The sequence below is a fragment of the Artemia franciscana genome, chromosome 1 (genome assembly GCF_032884065.1).
Source record: "Artemia franciscana chromosome 1, ASM3288406v1, whole genome shotgun sequence".
NCBI lineage: Eukaryota > Metazoa > Arthropoda > Branchiopoda > Anostraca > Artemiidae > Artemia > Artemia franciscana.
In genome coordinates, this window is record NC_088863.1 from 34,164,824 (window position 1) to 34,177,893 (window position 13,070).

The following is a 13,070-nucleotide window of genomic DNA, read 5'->3' on the forward strand; positions in this document are numbered from 1 at the left end:
ACCACCCATTACCTTGTACACTTGATTCACACGATCCTAAGTGAACTAGAGAAACCAAATGTTTGGCTAAACCTGGTTTTAGTCGATTTCCAAAAAGCGTTTGACTTAATTGACCACACTATCCTAATTCGTTTACTACATGATAACTTTGAAATTGACCCACTCTTAGTAAATATTGTTATATCGTTCCTTTCAGACAGATCACAAGTTGTAAAATACAAAAATACCTTCTCTAACCCCCTCCCTAGGTACTGTGGAATACCTCAAGGAACCTTATTGGGACCACTATTATTTCTTGTCATGATTAACGAAATTGGCAAGGAGTTCCCCCAACGATGGAAATATGTTGATGACTTGTCGATCCTTGAAGTATGTCATAGGAATATTAAAAGTGACCCCGTTGAAATCCTAACCCAATGTTCGGATGAATCCAAGAATCTAAATATGACAGTAAATCCCACTAAATCACAGATAATGACAATAAACTTCTTGAAATCTACTCCTGCTTTTTGCGATCCGATCCCAAGCGAAATGCTAGTGAAACATGTTAAGCTTCTTGGTGTCACAATTTCTAATGATCTTAAGTGGGAAACACATGTATCCAACATTGTTAAACAAGCAAATGTTTCACTATCCATTTTTAAGCTACTAAACAAATTTAATTGTCCTAAGATACATTCCCTCCGTGTTTACTTATCCTTTATCAGACCGTTATTGGAATATGCATGTCCGGTCTGGCATTCGCAACTTTCAAATGAACTTAGTGACAAAATCGAGTCGGTTCAAAAGCGTTCGCTCAGGATCATTTACAAAGAAGGCAAAATTCCATACTCCTTCCTCCTTAAAGCTGCACGCGTTACCACCTTAAAAGAAAGGAGGGAGAAAATTTGCCTGCTTTTCGCTAAATCAGTCATTTCCAATCCCCGCACTGAGGACTTACTCCCTGATTTTCACAATCCCATTAGACTCCGACTCCCCCGGTCAGCCTCCTTAGCAATCCCAACTTACTCTCCGATTCATGCTGTTACAGAAAGGTTTCGCAAAAGTTTTATACCATTTATTCTGAAACACCTTAATAATAATTCGTGATCATGTAATTGCCAAATTCCCCTTTTTACTGCAATGTTTTTGTAATTTAATTGTTAAGTTTACCTTTGATGATTTATTCTTTGATGAATTTGCTTTATCTTTGATGATTTTGCTTTTTTAATTCCTTTTAATTTTAAGTGTTTGACTTAATGTACTATTTTGATTTTTTTTTCTTAGCTTTTAGTGACATATGAAGCGAATTTGGCTCTTTAGAGCTTGTGATAGTTCTTTTGCAAATAAATCTTATCTTATCTTATCCTAAGTGAGGAAGGTGCAGATTATTTTGCAAAGAAACAATTCTAGCATTTCTTCTGGTATATAAAAAAAAGAGTCAAATTTTTGAATGGTTGTGAAACCATAAACAGATGTGGTTTGAAAATTAAAAATTACAACATGTAATTAGCTATATCAATGAAATGAAAAGTCCTGTAAAGTTAAGTGTCTTTGTTTTCTGTTTATCTTATATGAAATGATCAACATGACTTATCTTTAAAAGGGCAGTTTACATTATTTTTATGACAAAAAGTGAAATACAGTTAAAGGAAATAACGTTCTGGTTTGAAGGTTTCAAAAGTTATGGTCATAAAATCTTCTGACTGGTTTCTTTTTAAGGGACAATGAGAATGCTTGTTTCAAATGATTTAGATAAGACTGAGCATCATTAGGAAAAGAAATAGACTCTGATGAGCCAACAGGGGTGTCCAATACTAACAATAGTTTTCATAAACCTTTAACTCTTGCACTTTAGTAAATATTAGTGAAAAAACAACATACTTTCTTTTCTAAAAATGTCTTTCAATTCTTGCCATTTAAATTCATACGGGATGTTTGATACATATACTCTACAATCTGCATTTCTTCCTCTTTTTGAGCTTCCACCACCAGCTGCTGTAGGGTTCGACCGGTTCCGTCTTTCTCTATCTTTATCTCTACTAGCCCTGCGATCACTTCGTGGAGATCTTCGGCTATCATCTTGTCTTATTGGAGATCTAAAAAAATAAAATAAATTAACTAGCAAGTAATGGCAGCAAATAGCAACTACATGTTGAGGGTAAGTTTTATCTAATCTCAGCTAAGAGAATTAAATCTTTACTCTAGGAGAAGTAGCAGAAGCCCTTACTTCTTAAGTGTTTGGTAACACAGCTAAGGGTGTTTTGCTTAGTTAATTGGATTGCTGAAAGGAAAAAACTAAAAAGCCAAGTCCTGATTCTCATGTATTAAGTGTACAAATACAAAAGCAAAGCAATTAAAGGAAGATCGACAAAGAAATTAAGAAAAGTGCATGGTCAGATAAGAGAAACTACATTGAGCAAAAAGTAATTCAAGCTAAAGATGCAGCAAAGAGAGGAGGACCCGTTATAAACTAACAAATGAAATAATAGGCAAGAAACCAATTCAAGATGGACTATCACCAAGCGATTGGCTATTGATGAAGCATTGGTCAACCATTTTGAAAAGCTTTTGAATAGACCACCACCACCTAATGAGCTTCTAGACATATCCACTATAGCTTTCCTCAAGCTTGACATCAATACAGAAACAACTCTAGATGAATTACTAGCACCTGCAAAGAAATTAAAAACGACATGGCACCAGGCAAAGACTGTATCACAGTGGAATGAATAAAGGCATCAATCAGTTCATGCATATCTATATGGCTGTCCTTGTTCTGAATAATATGGATGACACAAAAAGTACCAACAGATTGGAGGCACAGCATACTCATAAAACTCTTCAAAAAGGCAATAAGACAGTACCTGGGAATTTAAGAGGAATCAGTCTCTAATCCATACCTGGTAAACTTCTTGCACTTATAATCCTCCACAGAATACAGAGTCCACTCAACAAGTACTTGAGAGAAGAGCAACATAGCTTTAGACCATGACGTTCATGTACCAATTTAATCTTCACTCTAAGGGTGCTAGTAGATGATAGCCGAGAGTGACAAAGCAAATTGTACATGGCCTTTATAGACTTTGAAAAGGCCTTTGACTTGCTGCATCACAAGATTCTATGGAAACTACTAACCATTTACAAGATTCCTGAGAAGTTGGTAGCCCTCATAATGGCTCTATACAAAGACTCTGGATATTTTTTTTTTTTTAATGACAGAAGGAAGGACAAGATACTTTCGTGTCCTTTCTGGTGTTAAACAATGATGTGTCTTGTCACCTTTCCTTCAACCAGTCTTGTTTCCCTTCAACCAGTGTAGGAAGATGTTCCTGCTGCAGTGCACATAAGGGATGACTGGCGGCTACTCGTGGATACCCTGGGCGCCTCTGGAGGCACAGGAGGATCTAAGGTCTAAGATGAGGTAATTGGATCATGTCTGTGCAAGAAGTAATGAAAACCTTCAAAATATAAGCAGACCAATAGGAAAATATTTTCTATAAGACAGTGGAATGCAAATTTTAAATGGATGTTTTAACCCTATGTCCAAGGGTCATCCCCAGCAAACAAACAGAAAACTATATAAAAGAAAAAATACATTAAAATACAATTGCTAAAACTGAAATCTTTTAAAACAGACCTAGCATCATTACTCCAGGGAATCAAACAGTTTGTGGTAAAAAGCAACCTGGCTCAATAGTAACCAAAACCCAAAAAATGGAATTTTGATACCAATAGTTACATCAAAAGAATTGCATTTTTATGCGAATTTTCAATATATAAGTTTCATCAAGTTTAGTCTTACCCATCAAAAGTTACATGCCTGAGAAAATTTGCATTATTTTAGAAAATAGGTGGAAACACCCCCTAAAAGTCTTAGAATCTTAACAAAAATCACTCCATCGGATTCAGCATATCAGAGAACCCTACTGTAAAGTTCCAAGCTCCTATCCACAATAATGTAGAATTTTGTATTTTTTGCCAGAAGACAGATCACAGATGCGTGTTTTCTTTTGTTTTTCAGGGGTGATTGTACTAACCAAGTGCTCCAAAAATGTTGTGAGAGGGCTCATTGTAATGGAAATTAGAAGTTCTAGTGCCCTTTCTGAGTGACCAAAAAACTGGAGGGCACATAGGCCCCCTCCCACACTCATTTTTTCCAAAGTCCATAGATCAAAACTTTGAGATAGCCATTTGGTTCAGCATAGTTGAAAAACCTAATAATTATGTCTTTAGGGACGACTTAATTCCCCACATCCCTGGGGGAGCAGCTGTAAGTTACAAACTTTGACCATTGTTTATATAGTAATGGTTATTAGGAAGTGTAGAGATGTTTTCTGGGGGACTTTTTTGCATTGAGGGGGCAGGGGGGTTCAAGGTGAGAGGGTTCTGTGGGAGGATCTTTCCATGGAGGTATTTACCATGTGGGAAGAAAATTTCAATGAAGGGGGTGCAGGATTTTCTAGCATTATTAAAAAAATGAGAAAATAAATATAATTTTTTTTTTCAGTTGGAAATAAGGAGCAGCACTAAAACCAAAAACAAACAAAATATTTTCAAATATTTATTCTACAGCCTGTGTGATTCAAGGGTCATTCTTACAGAATTGGGATAAAATTCAAGCTTTAGTGTAAAGAGTAAGGTATTGACGAGGGGGTGATCCACCCCATATATGAAATAAAAATAAAAAAATTCTGGCAAATTCCCCCAGAAAAATTCACCCCCAGGAAACTTCCTTCCCCATGGAAAATCCTCAAGCAGGAAATTCATCCCTCCCCTAAATAAAAACTGTATGCAAACCTCCAAATAACAAATAGTATGTATGTATGTATTTATTTCCCATCAAAAGAAACAGATGGAGTACAAGATAAAAAAGCAAAAAACACACTACAAAAGAATACACAAACACAAGAAAAATAAAGAACAAATGGATGTCTAACTACAAAAAACAAAACATATTTCCTCAAAATAATTGCCCAAGGATGAGTAACAATATTAGAGTTATATCTGGCGATCTGGGCTATTATAGCTTCATTAGGGTCAATAATCCCATACCAACTTGTCACAATACTGTTACTTGTCCATGATGGAAGCCATAAGAGGTATTTTGCATATTTATAATATGTAGACTGTAATTCTTTCTTATCTTCCTTTTGGAATATCCTCCAAAAGGGACTTAAATACAGATAATGGGGTAGTGCCATTGCATTATACAGATGAGCCAAAATCCACTGATCAAATCTGACAACCATTCTGAAGGGGCTGGGGGGGTCATGTCATGTCCAAAGGCATAGTAATTAGACTTTCCAACTATGCTGTATTATTGTTACAATTTTTTTGCCCTATTGGCAATGCACCCATTGTTGTGAGCTTGATTGTGAATGAATCTGATTAAATTCTGTAATGGACTGAATTTTTTGTAAGTTTCTGAAACCCAAATATTGTATATGGCTGTTTAAACCCTTTTTTAAGAAAATATTCTTTGATATGTAAAACAATTGTAAAGTCTCCTTAAATATGTTGTACCTAAGAAATAGCAAATAAGAAACAGAGCGAAAATTGAGGTTCATTACTAAGCTGCAAAAAGAATGGGAAGGGGGGGATTTTTAAAGTGCATCTTTTATACTTTTTGATTAAAATATTTCACACTTTTTAAATACAAAATAAGATATTTTAAAAATATAGGAGGAGACCTTTTTTTGTTTTAAATGAAAATGAAAAAAAAATCGAAATCCACATGGGGCTATTCTCCTGCCCCCTCCCCTACAGCCCCTTGGGGAAAGGGCTGTAAGTTATACAAAGTTCCCCATTGTTAGCATATAAGATTAAAGAAGGAATGTTTGATACTAGTTCTCCAAAAATCTTTAGAGTATTGAGGTTAAACTTTAAGGAAATGTAAAAAGGGAATATCAGCAATATCTAGGGATCAGTTGAGGGTATTATATTGAAACGTTTAAGATATGCTGAGGGGATATTGAAGAGAGATTAGAGGGCAACCATCCATCCCTCCATGACCACTGATAAAAATTCAAAAACTGTCATTTTGCTCAAAATAGTCAAAAGGTCTCATAGCTATGCCTCCAGAAATGCCCTGTCCCCCACAGCCCTGAGTCAAGGATTGTAAATTATGCAACTTGCCCATTGTTTGCATGCTGGACTTATCAAGGAAAAGCAGATATCTAATTGACATTTTGAGTTACCTATTTTGTACTCTCTTTGGCTTCTCAATTTTGCATGTTGGGAATCTTCCAGACAAAAAAAAGCCTGAATCCACAGAACTACATCCTACACTACTTCATAAGCTCTTAGATTCAGATCCAGGTTAGAATTTTCAACTTTATCGAATGCTTTTACCTATTCAAGGAAGAGAATATCAATGAATTTACCAATATTAAAAAAGTTGAGTAATAAATTGTAAGATTGAATCAAGCCAGTTTCAATATACCTGTCTGTATGCAAACCATGTTGAACATCAATAAATGATCTGTTACTCTCAAAATGATTTAAATTTTATGTGTAGTCCTTTTTTTCTTTTCTTGAAGATGGTATAAAGTGTGTAAGCTTCCAATCCTGAGGTAGTTTTTTTTTTTATTTCACTTGGCAAGCAAAAGATGGAAGTAACAGCATTTGATATGTACTTGGCAGTTTCTTTAAGAAGCTGATGGGGAAGTATCTGGCCCAGCTGCTTTATTTGCATTCAGGTTTTTTAGTCTTTGGCAAACATCACCATTGGTAAAGGTAACAGGTAGCAATACAAACCAACATCTTATTAATAGTGGCAAAGTTGGAAGGAGTGTCTGCTGGTAACTTAGTAAAATTTATGCAAAACCACACTTTTGTGTGAAAGATAGTGCTGTCATTGGGTTTTTTCATGTCAAGTATAGCTCAACAGGATGGGTTTGTCTTAGAAATATATTGCTAAATCTTTAAGGATTTATTTTAGAGTCAGAGGCAATGGCTTCTTCATAGTCACAAACATTCTTTCAAGTCATGTTGTGGAACTTATTTTGGTAAATTTTTCACAGTGATTCTGACACTTGCATTTTTTTTCTTTTTTGCAATTTTAGGGGGGTAAGGGAGGGTTTTGGTCTTTTTGACCAATAAATCTTGGAGTGTTTTGTTTCCAGGACAAGCAGAGTTGATTTGAGGAAATTAAAAACCTTCAATATCTATGTTGTCAGTTATATGGTCATTCTGAATGATTTTCATTACACCTTCACAAAGCAATTTAAAATTAATGACTCTTCTTAGCCTTTCGGTTATTTTATTTGCTAATGGTGGCTCTGGTTCAGAATCTCAGCTTGTCAAAGACTTTCTCCAAGCTGTTGGCCAACAGACTCAAAGAGAAAAATTCAGCTGATGATCAACAAGAATCTGTTTTTTTTTCCAAAAACTATTTATTAAATATCTGTGCCAAAAAAATTCTGACCTGATTCAACAAAACCAAGGTCATTTTCAGACTCAGAGCATCAAGATTAGCCTGATTCAGCTGGAAAACCCTGGACAACTTTCAAAAAATATTTATTTGTTACCTAGTGTTATCAAAAGGTCAAGTAGTAAAATGTTTGTGGATTTCAAAATCTAATGTACTGGTTAATAACATGGTTTAAGAAGTCACCAGCAAGGTTTGGAGTAGCTGTAAAGGAAGGCTGGTTAGCAGGATGATATGATATACCATCAGGCCAGCTAACCTCGGGCACTTTATAATTACCATAGATCATCAATCATCTGCAGAGAGAACTTCTGGGTACTCAGCTTAATTAGTAGGTCCAACAGGACCAGGTCAGAGTTGTTTAGATTAGGGGCAGAAGACCCTTTAGACCATGTTGATATTATAAGACTCTTGCCCAATATAGAACATAGCAGCAATATTCAAACTAGACATAATTAGAAGGAATATTAGAACATGTTTAAATTTCTATGTTTAGTCCATGTTTGGTGAAGATTACAACTCCTCAGCAGCACTAGGCTATTACTATTTGGATTACTCAAAAGGGACTAGATATGAGCATCTTCAAGTTTAGCAACATTCTTCAGACTTCACAGACACATAAACCATCCATATCAATCACTCGTTTTTCTAATTTTTGTTTCATCTCAGTTGATTCAATTAACAGCTACCAGGAATGAAACAACTGGGATGCATTGGGAGAAGAGATAGGAAATATATAAGCACATTAGGAGGAGGTTGCAGGTAAAATATTGCAGGGCTGTATGCAAAATGTGTCAACTATAATTACTCTGTAGATTAAGAAGCAAGAAATGTTTGCTTGAGATAGGAACAATATACTTGGGCTGTATATTGGAACATTAGGGGAGAGGGGAGAAGTATAGCAAGAAAGCAGGCAAAATATGTTAACTACGATTGCTCTGCATATTGTGTAGTAAGAATAGTTTTTGGTAAAATTCTAGTTAATTGACTTCTTGCTATCTTGGAAAGAGTTAAGATTAGGAAAATGAAACTTTCAGGTATGGGTCTACAGGCTAAAGTATGTCCTGGGAAGGTATTTTAAAGCACCCACCTCTACTCCTTCTCCCTCTAGAGGGCCCTGAAATTTGCCTACATGACAGGTCTATACCTATTGAAATTTTGACAAAACAACATTTTACCTTAATTTTCAGTTACTTGTTGCTTTTTCTCTGCCTTTAGTTCTGAAAATGTAATTCCTTTTATTTGAGTAGAATTTTGAGCCATATCAATGTTGTTTTTTTTTTAACTTAGGAAATGTATTTGCATTTTAAAACCTTATAAAATGGAATTGAGCAAAGTTATGAAGCTGAAAACAATTTTGTTGTACTTCAATTAAGCAGAAGATCTATTTTGCAAGGTTTCACTTTTATAACATACATATTTTTAAAGGTCATCAAAGGTCAGAGCCCTCTAGATGGAGAAGGAGTGGAAGTAGTTGCTTCAAAATACCTTCCTGGGACATACTTTAGTCTGTAGATTCATTCCTGAAAGTTTCATTTTCCTAACCTATACCCTTACTGAGATAGCAAGAAGTCAATTAACTAGAATTTTACCATAGTTTTCTTAAGATAGGAAATATATAGGCTATATATGTACATAAAAGTGGTATAATATCAGAATTGTTTTCTGAATTGGCAGAGATAAAACTTGATAAGTAGTTTTATATACAGTAAGTATAATGATAGGTCCTCCTTATTCACTAGAGCAGCAATACAAATCCCAATTTCTAATTGCAGATCTTTTTTCTGCTATTTCTGGGTGCCTGTTTAAAATCGTCCCCTTCATATTAAAAAAAAATAATGCAAAAAACCATATTTAACATTTTCTAAGTGTAAAAATTAGTACAAACCTGTCTCTATCACCATTCTCTGTTACCATTTTAAATTTGAAACTACACAATGATAGAGAACACGAAAGTCTTAAATCTATATTTCTTCACTAAAACTGGTTACCCGGATGTTCTAAAGTGCCATTTCCTCAGAAATTAAATAGGTAGCACTGTCAACCTTTTAATATGGCAAATTTCTTGAAGTTTTTAAGACCTGCTATTTTTTCTGAAAAAAAGATATTTTTAATTACGAAAAATATGACCTCCAATGTCGATATAAAAGGTAAAATAAAATTCAATGTTTTTATTTGTATATTACTTAATTTAGAAACATACGATGAATGTTTTGCCACTTGCATTGACTGAATAGTAGGCCTACTCTAGTTATGTAATTCGCCTCTTTACAGATACCCTAGTGGTTTCACTAGTCTGTCTTAGTATGCTACCTCAAATCGTGCCATGTGACATGTAATAATATTGTGTAGGACCTGGGACATGTAAATAGTTTGCCATCCTGAATTATTTCTTGTTGAAGACTATTAAAATAGCCTAGGCTACCACTGCCATTTGGTTGAAAGCAAAAACCAATTAGTAGACCAAATTGATTAGGCTTAATCCTAGGACGGTTCTGAGCAGTCCGCATTTTGGTGGAGCCATTTGGGAGAAAAGGATGGTAAAATTATGACAGTTCATATAACTGACTTATCAATAAAGCAAACATACCACTTGATGCCTTTTTTATGTTCTTTATGAATATGATAATCACATCTACCACAAATTCAAATCTATGCACTTTTTCAGGTTTTAAAAATGACAAATTTTCAATTAAAATGTGAGTTATTGCTCATTTTTGACAAAATAATACTACATTTTCTCAGTGTGGTTTTCTTGGTTGTTTTTGACAAAATAATGCTGCATTTTCTCAGTGCTAAATTATTTATAATAAGGTTAGCTTAGATAGATAATGTTAGGTTAGGTCAAAAAGTGCTTAAATTTGAATTTGTGGTAGAAGCAATTATTGTATTCATAAAGAACATTAAAAAGAGGTATTGACTGGTATGTTCACTTTATTGGTAAGTCAGTTATATGAACTGCAATAAATTTATCAAAAGGGTTAGGGGACAGAACTGCTTGCACTCTGATCACTTTTGGGTAAATATTTTGTAGTTCATATAATTGATCTACTAATAAAGTGAACTTATCAACCAATGCCTTTTTTATGTTTTTTATGAGTGTAATAATTGCTTCTGTCATAAATTCAAATTTAAGTGCTTTTTTTAGCTATTGAAAATGACCAAAATATAGCATATAAAAAAAGGCTTAAAACATTGGTTTCAAACTTCAAAACATGGTCTTAAACTTACTGTTTCATTATTAGTCCATTTTTTTAATGTTATGTAAACAACAAGCACTTATTTTCCACAATTAAGTTGGATAAATAAGTTTTATCTTGCCATTTATGCTGTTTTCTTCTTCCTTGACACCAAATTTTCAATCAATGGATTTGTTTCCAGTCATTTTTGACAAAATGATTGTATCTTTTCTCAGCACCAAAATAGTTTATAGTTAGATTAGGTCAAAAAATGCTTAAATTTGAATTTGCAATAGAAGCAATTATTACATTTGGAAAGAACATAAAAAAAGGCATCAAGTGGTATGTTCACTTTATTGGTAAGTCAATTATATGAACTGCAAAATATATACCCACTTTTGACCCTTCAAAATACATTAGAGCTTCTGATTTCCAATCAAATGAGCTCCCAACAAAGCTTGTATGACCCCCTTTCATAAAATCTTATATACCCTGGAGTATAACTTACAATCCTTGCATTGGGGGTATAGATGTATGAGCAGTCCACCACAAAAAGAGATATGTTAAGAAAACAACTATTACTTCATAATGTGCAAAATATTCATAGTTAATATATTTTGCAGCAGGAGAACCTTTATCTTCACTTCTTTTTTCCAGGAAGTTGATGTATTTCTTAGAGCCTATGTATTAACAGAGTATATGTCCCCACCCCCCTAAAGTGCAAATGTTTACCCAGAATAGCATTTTGAATCTAAATATAGCCTTCTTTTGCATCACAAATGAACTTTGCCCCACCCCATGATGTGCAAATATATACCCTGATTTGGGTATATTTAAGGGTTTGGGTAAAGTTCATTTATGAGACAATGAAGGTTATATTTAGATTCAGAATACAGTTCTGGGTATATATTTGCACATTATGGGGTTAGGGGTATATACTCTGTTAATGTATAGGATAGGTTCTAGGACATTTATCAATTTCTTTGAAAAACGAGGAAAGAAGTGAAGAGTTGCAATTTATGCAAGAGTATCCTTCCAGGTGGGACCTTTGATATAAATAGTGAGTATGAAACATGGGTAGAACATGTATGGGTAATAATTAAACTTTGTGATAGCCAATTTGTAATAGGATGTCTGTATAGAAGCCCTAGTGCCCCCTGCCAAGTGAGATCAATAAAAGTACTTACCAGCTCTGTTGACCAGGTTATGAGGATTACTAACAAAAACAAAATCATAACATGAGATCTTAATCCACCCCAGGTACAATGGACAGAGGGTTATGTCTTAGAAGAAGAGACTGGTCATATTAACCCATTTCTTACATAACTACAAAATCACTCTTTGTACCAGTCATTTAATTTTACAACTAGGCATCAAGACGGGCAAATCTCAACAGCTCTCCCTTGTATTAGAAAAAGACCCAGAAACAAATGTTGGTATAAAGCCTGAACAGCCATTTGGAGCATTTGATCATATTACAATTGCTTGTCAGCTGTTTCCTAAGAAAAATCAGTATGTTAGACATATGTAGGCCTATGTAAATTACAACCAAGATCAGCAAGAATTATAAAGAGAGGACTGGTCATTCATTGAGAATGCAGATGCTCTTGATCATGGGGTAAAGTGAAAGAGATTCTTGTATCATCTTGTGACAAGCAAACAACAATTATGTGAATCTGTAAGCCAAGAACTCTTCCTTTTTTCACCTGTGATATTAAACTGGCAATAACAAAAAAGAAAGAAAAAGCAGTGGAAGAAATATAAAGATATGCCAACACAGATAAATTATAATATAAAAGATTCAAGCAACTCTGTAATAAGGCTTAAAGAAATAGCCCTAAAGAAATAGCTGAGACACTGAACAATCAGTTCCAAAAAAACCTTTACTACCCCTGATAGAGATCCATTTCCCAATCAACCTAAGTATACAGTTGATCCACCAATGTCACCAATTACTGTCACTAAAGACAATATTGAGGCCAGACTGAAAAATCTGAACCAGAACAAATCTGTAGGGCCTGACGGAATACATCCTCAGACAATAAAGGAAGTTCATGCAGAATTGGTTTTGTCTCTCACAGCATTTTTCAAAAATCCCTGGATACAAAGACAGTACCTCAGGACAGGGGGAATGCTTATATCCTCCCTATCCATAAAGGTGGAAGCCAATTAGACCCATCAAATTACTGCCCTATTAGCATTATATCTGTTGTTGGGGAAAATTCTGGAAGAAATAGTAAATGCTTCCATTGTCACACACCTCCAACAATCTTATTATGCAGAGTCAACACAGATTTAGATGAGGACAATCCATTGATACAAATCTGATAGTACAACAAGTTTCAACATTTATTATGGATAAGTAGAAACCAAGGTCACCAACAATTGAAAGAGATCAGAGAATTTCATCCTCCCTCTTTTCTAAACCAGTGACCTGGTACAAAATAGTAAACCTTCTCACATTTTAATATAACACAATG

At 34.5% G+C, this 13,070-nt stretch overlaps 2 protein-coding genes across 4 annotated transcripts in view; one reads left to right on the forward strand and one right to left on the reverse strand.

Annotated features, from left to right (window-relative positions):
- Window positions 1-9,406, reverse strand: part of LOC136028937 (myelin expression factor 2-like) — a 62,923-nt gene extending 53,517 nt beyond the window's left edge. For 2 of the 3 annotated variants that reach the window (XM_065706932.1, XM_065706941.1), the window contains exons 1-2: window positions 9,300-9,406; window positions 1,864-2,078 (exon numbers count right to left, since the gene is read on the reverse strand). In XM_065706932.1, coding sequence (XP_065563004.1) covers window positions 1,864-2,078; window positions 9,300-9,328 — 244 coding nt within the window. In that variant the 5' untranslated portion in view covers window positions 9,329-9,406. The remainder of the gene's footprint in view (window positions 1-1,863; window positions 2,079-9,299) is intronic. The other variant, XM_065706923.1, reaches the window with a different exon arrangement.
- Window positions 9,407-9,417: 11 nt separating this feature from the next.
- Window positions 9,418-13,070, forward strand: part of LOC136028969 (pyridoxine/pyridoxamine 5'-phosphate oxidase-like) — a gene marked incomplete at its 3' end in the record, with an annotated part of 35,642 nt that continues 31,989 nt past the window's right edge. The window contains 1 exon segment of the mRNA XM_065706968.1: window positions 9,418-9,561. Within this exon segment, the coding sequence (XP_065563040.1) occupies window positions 9,465-9,561 (97 nt within the window).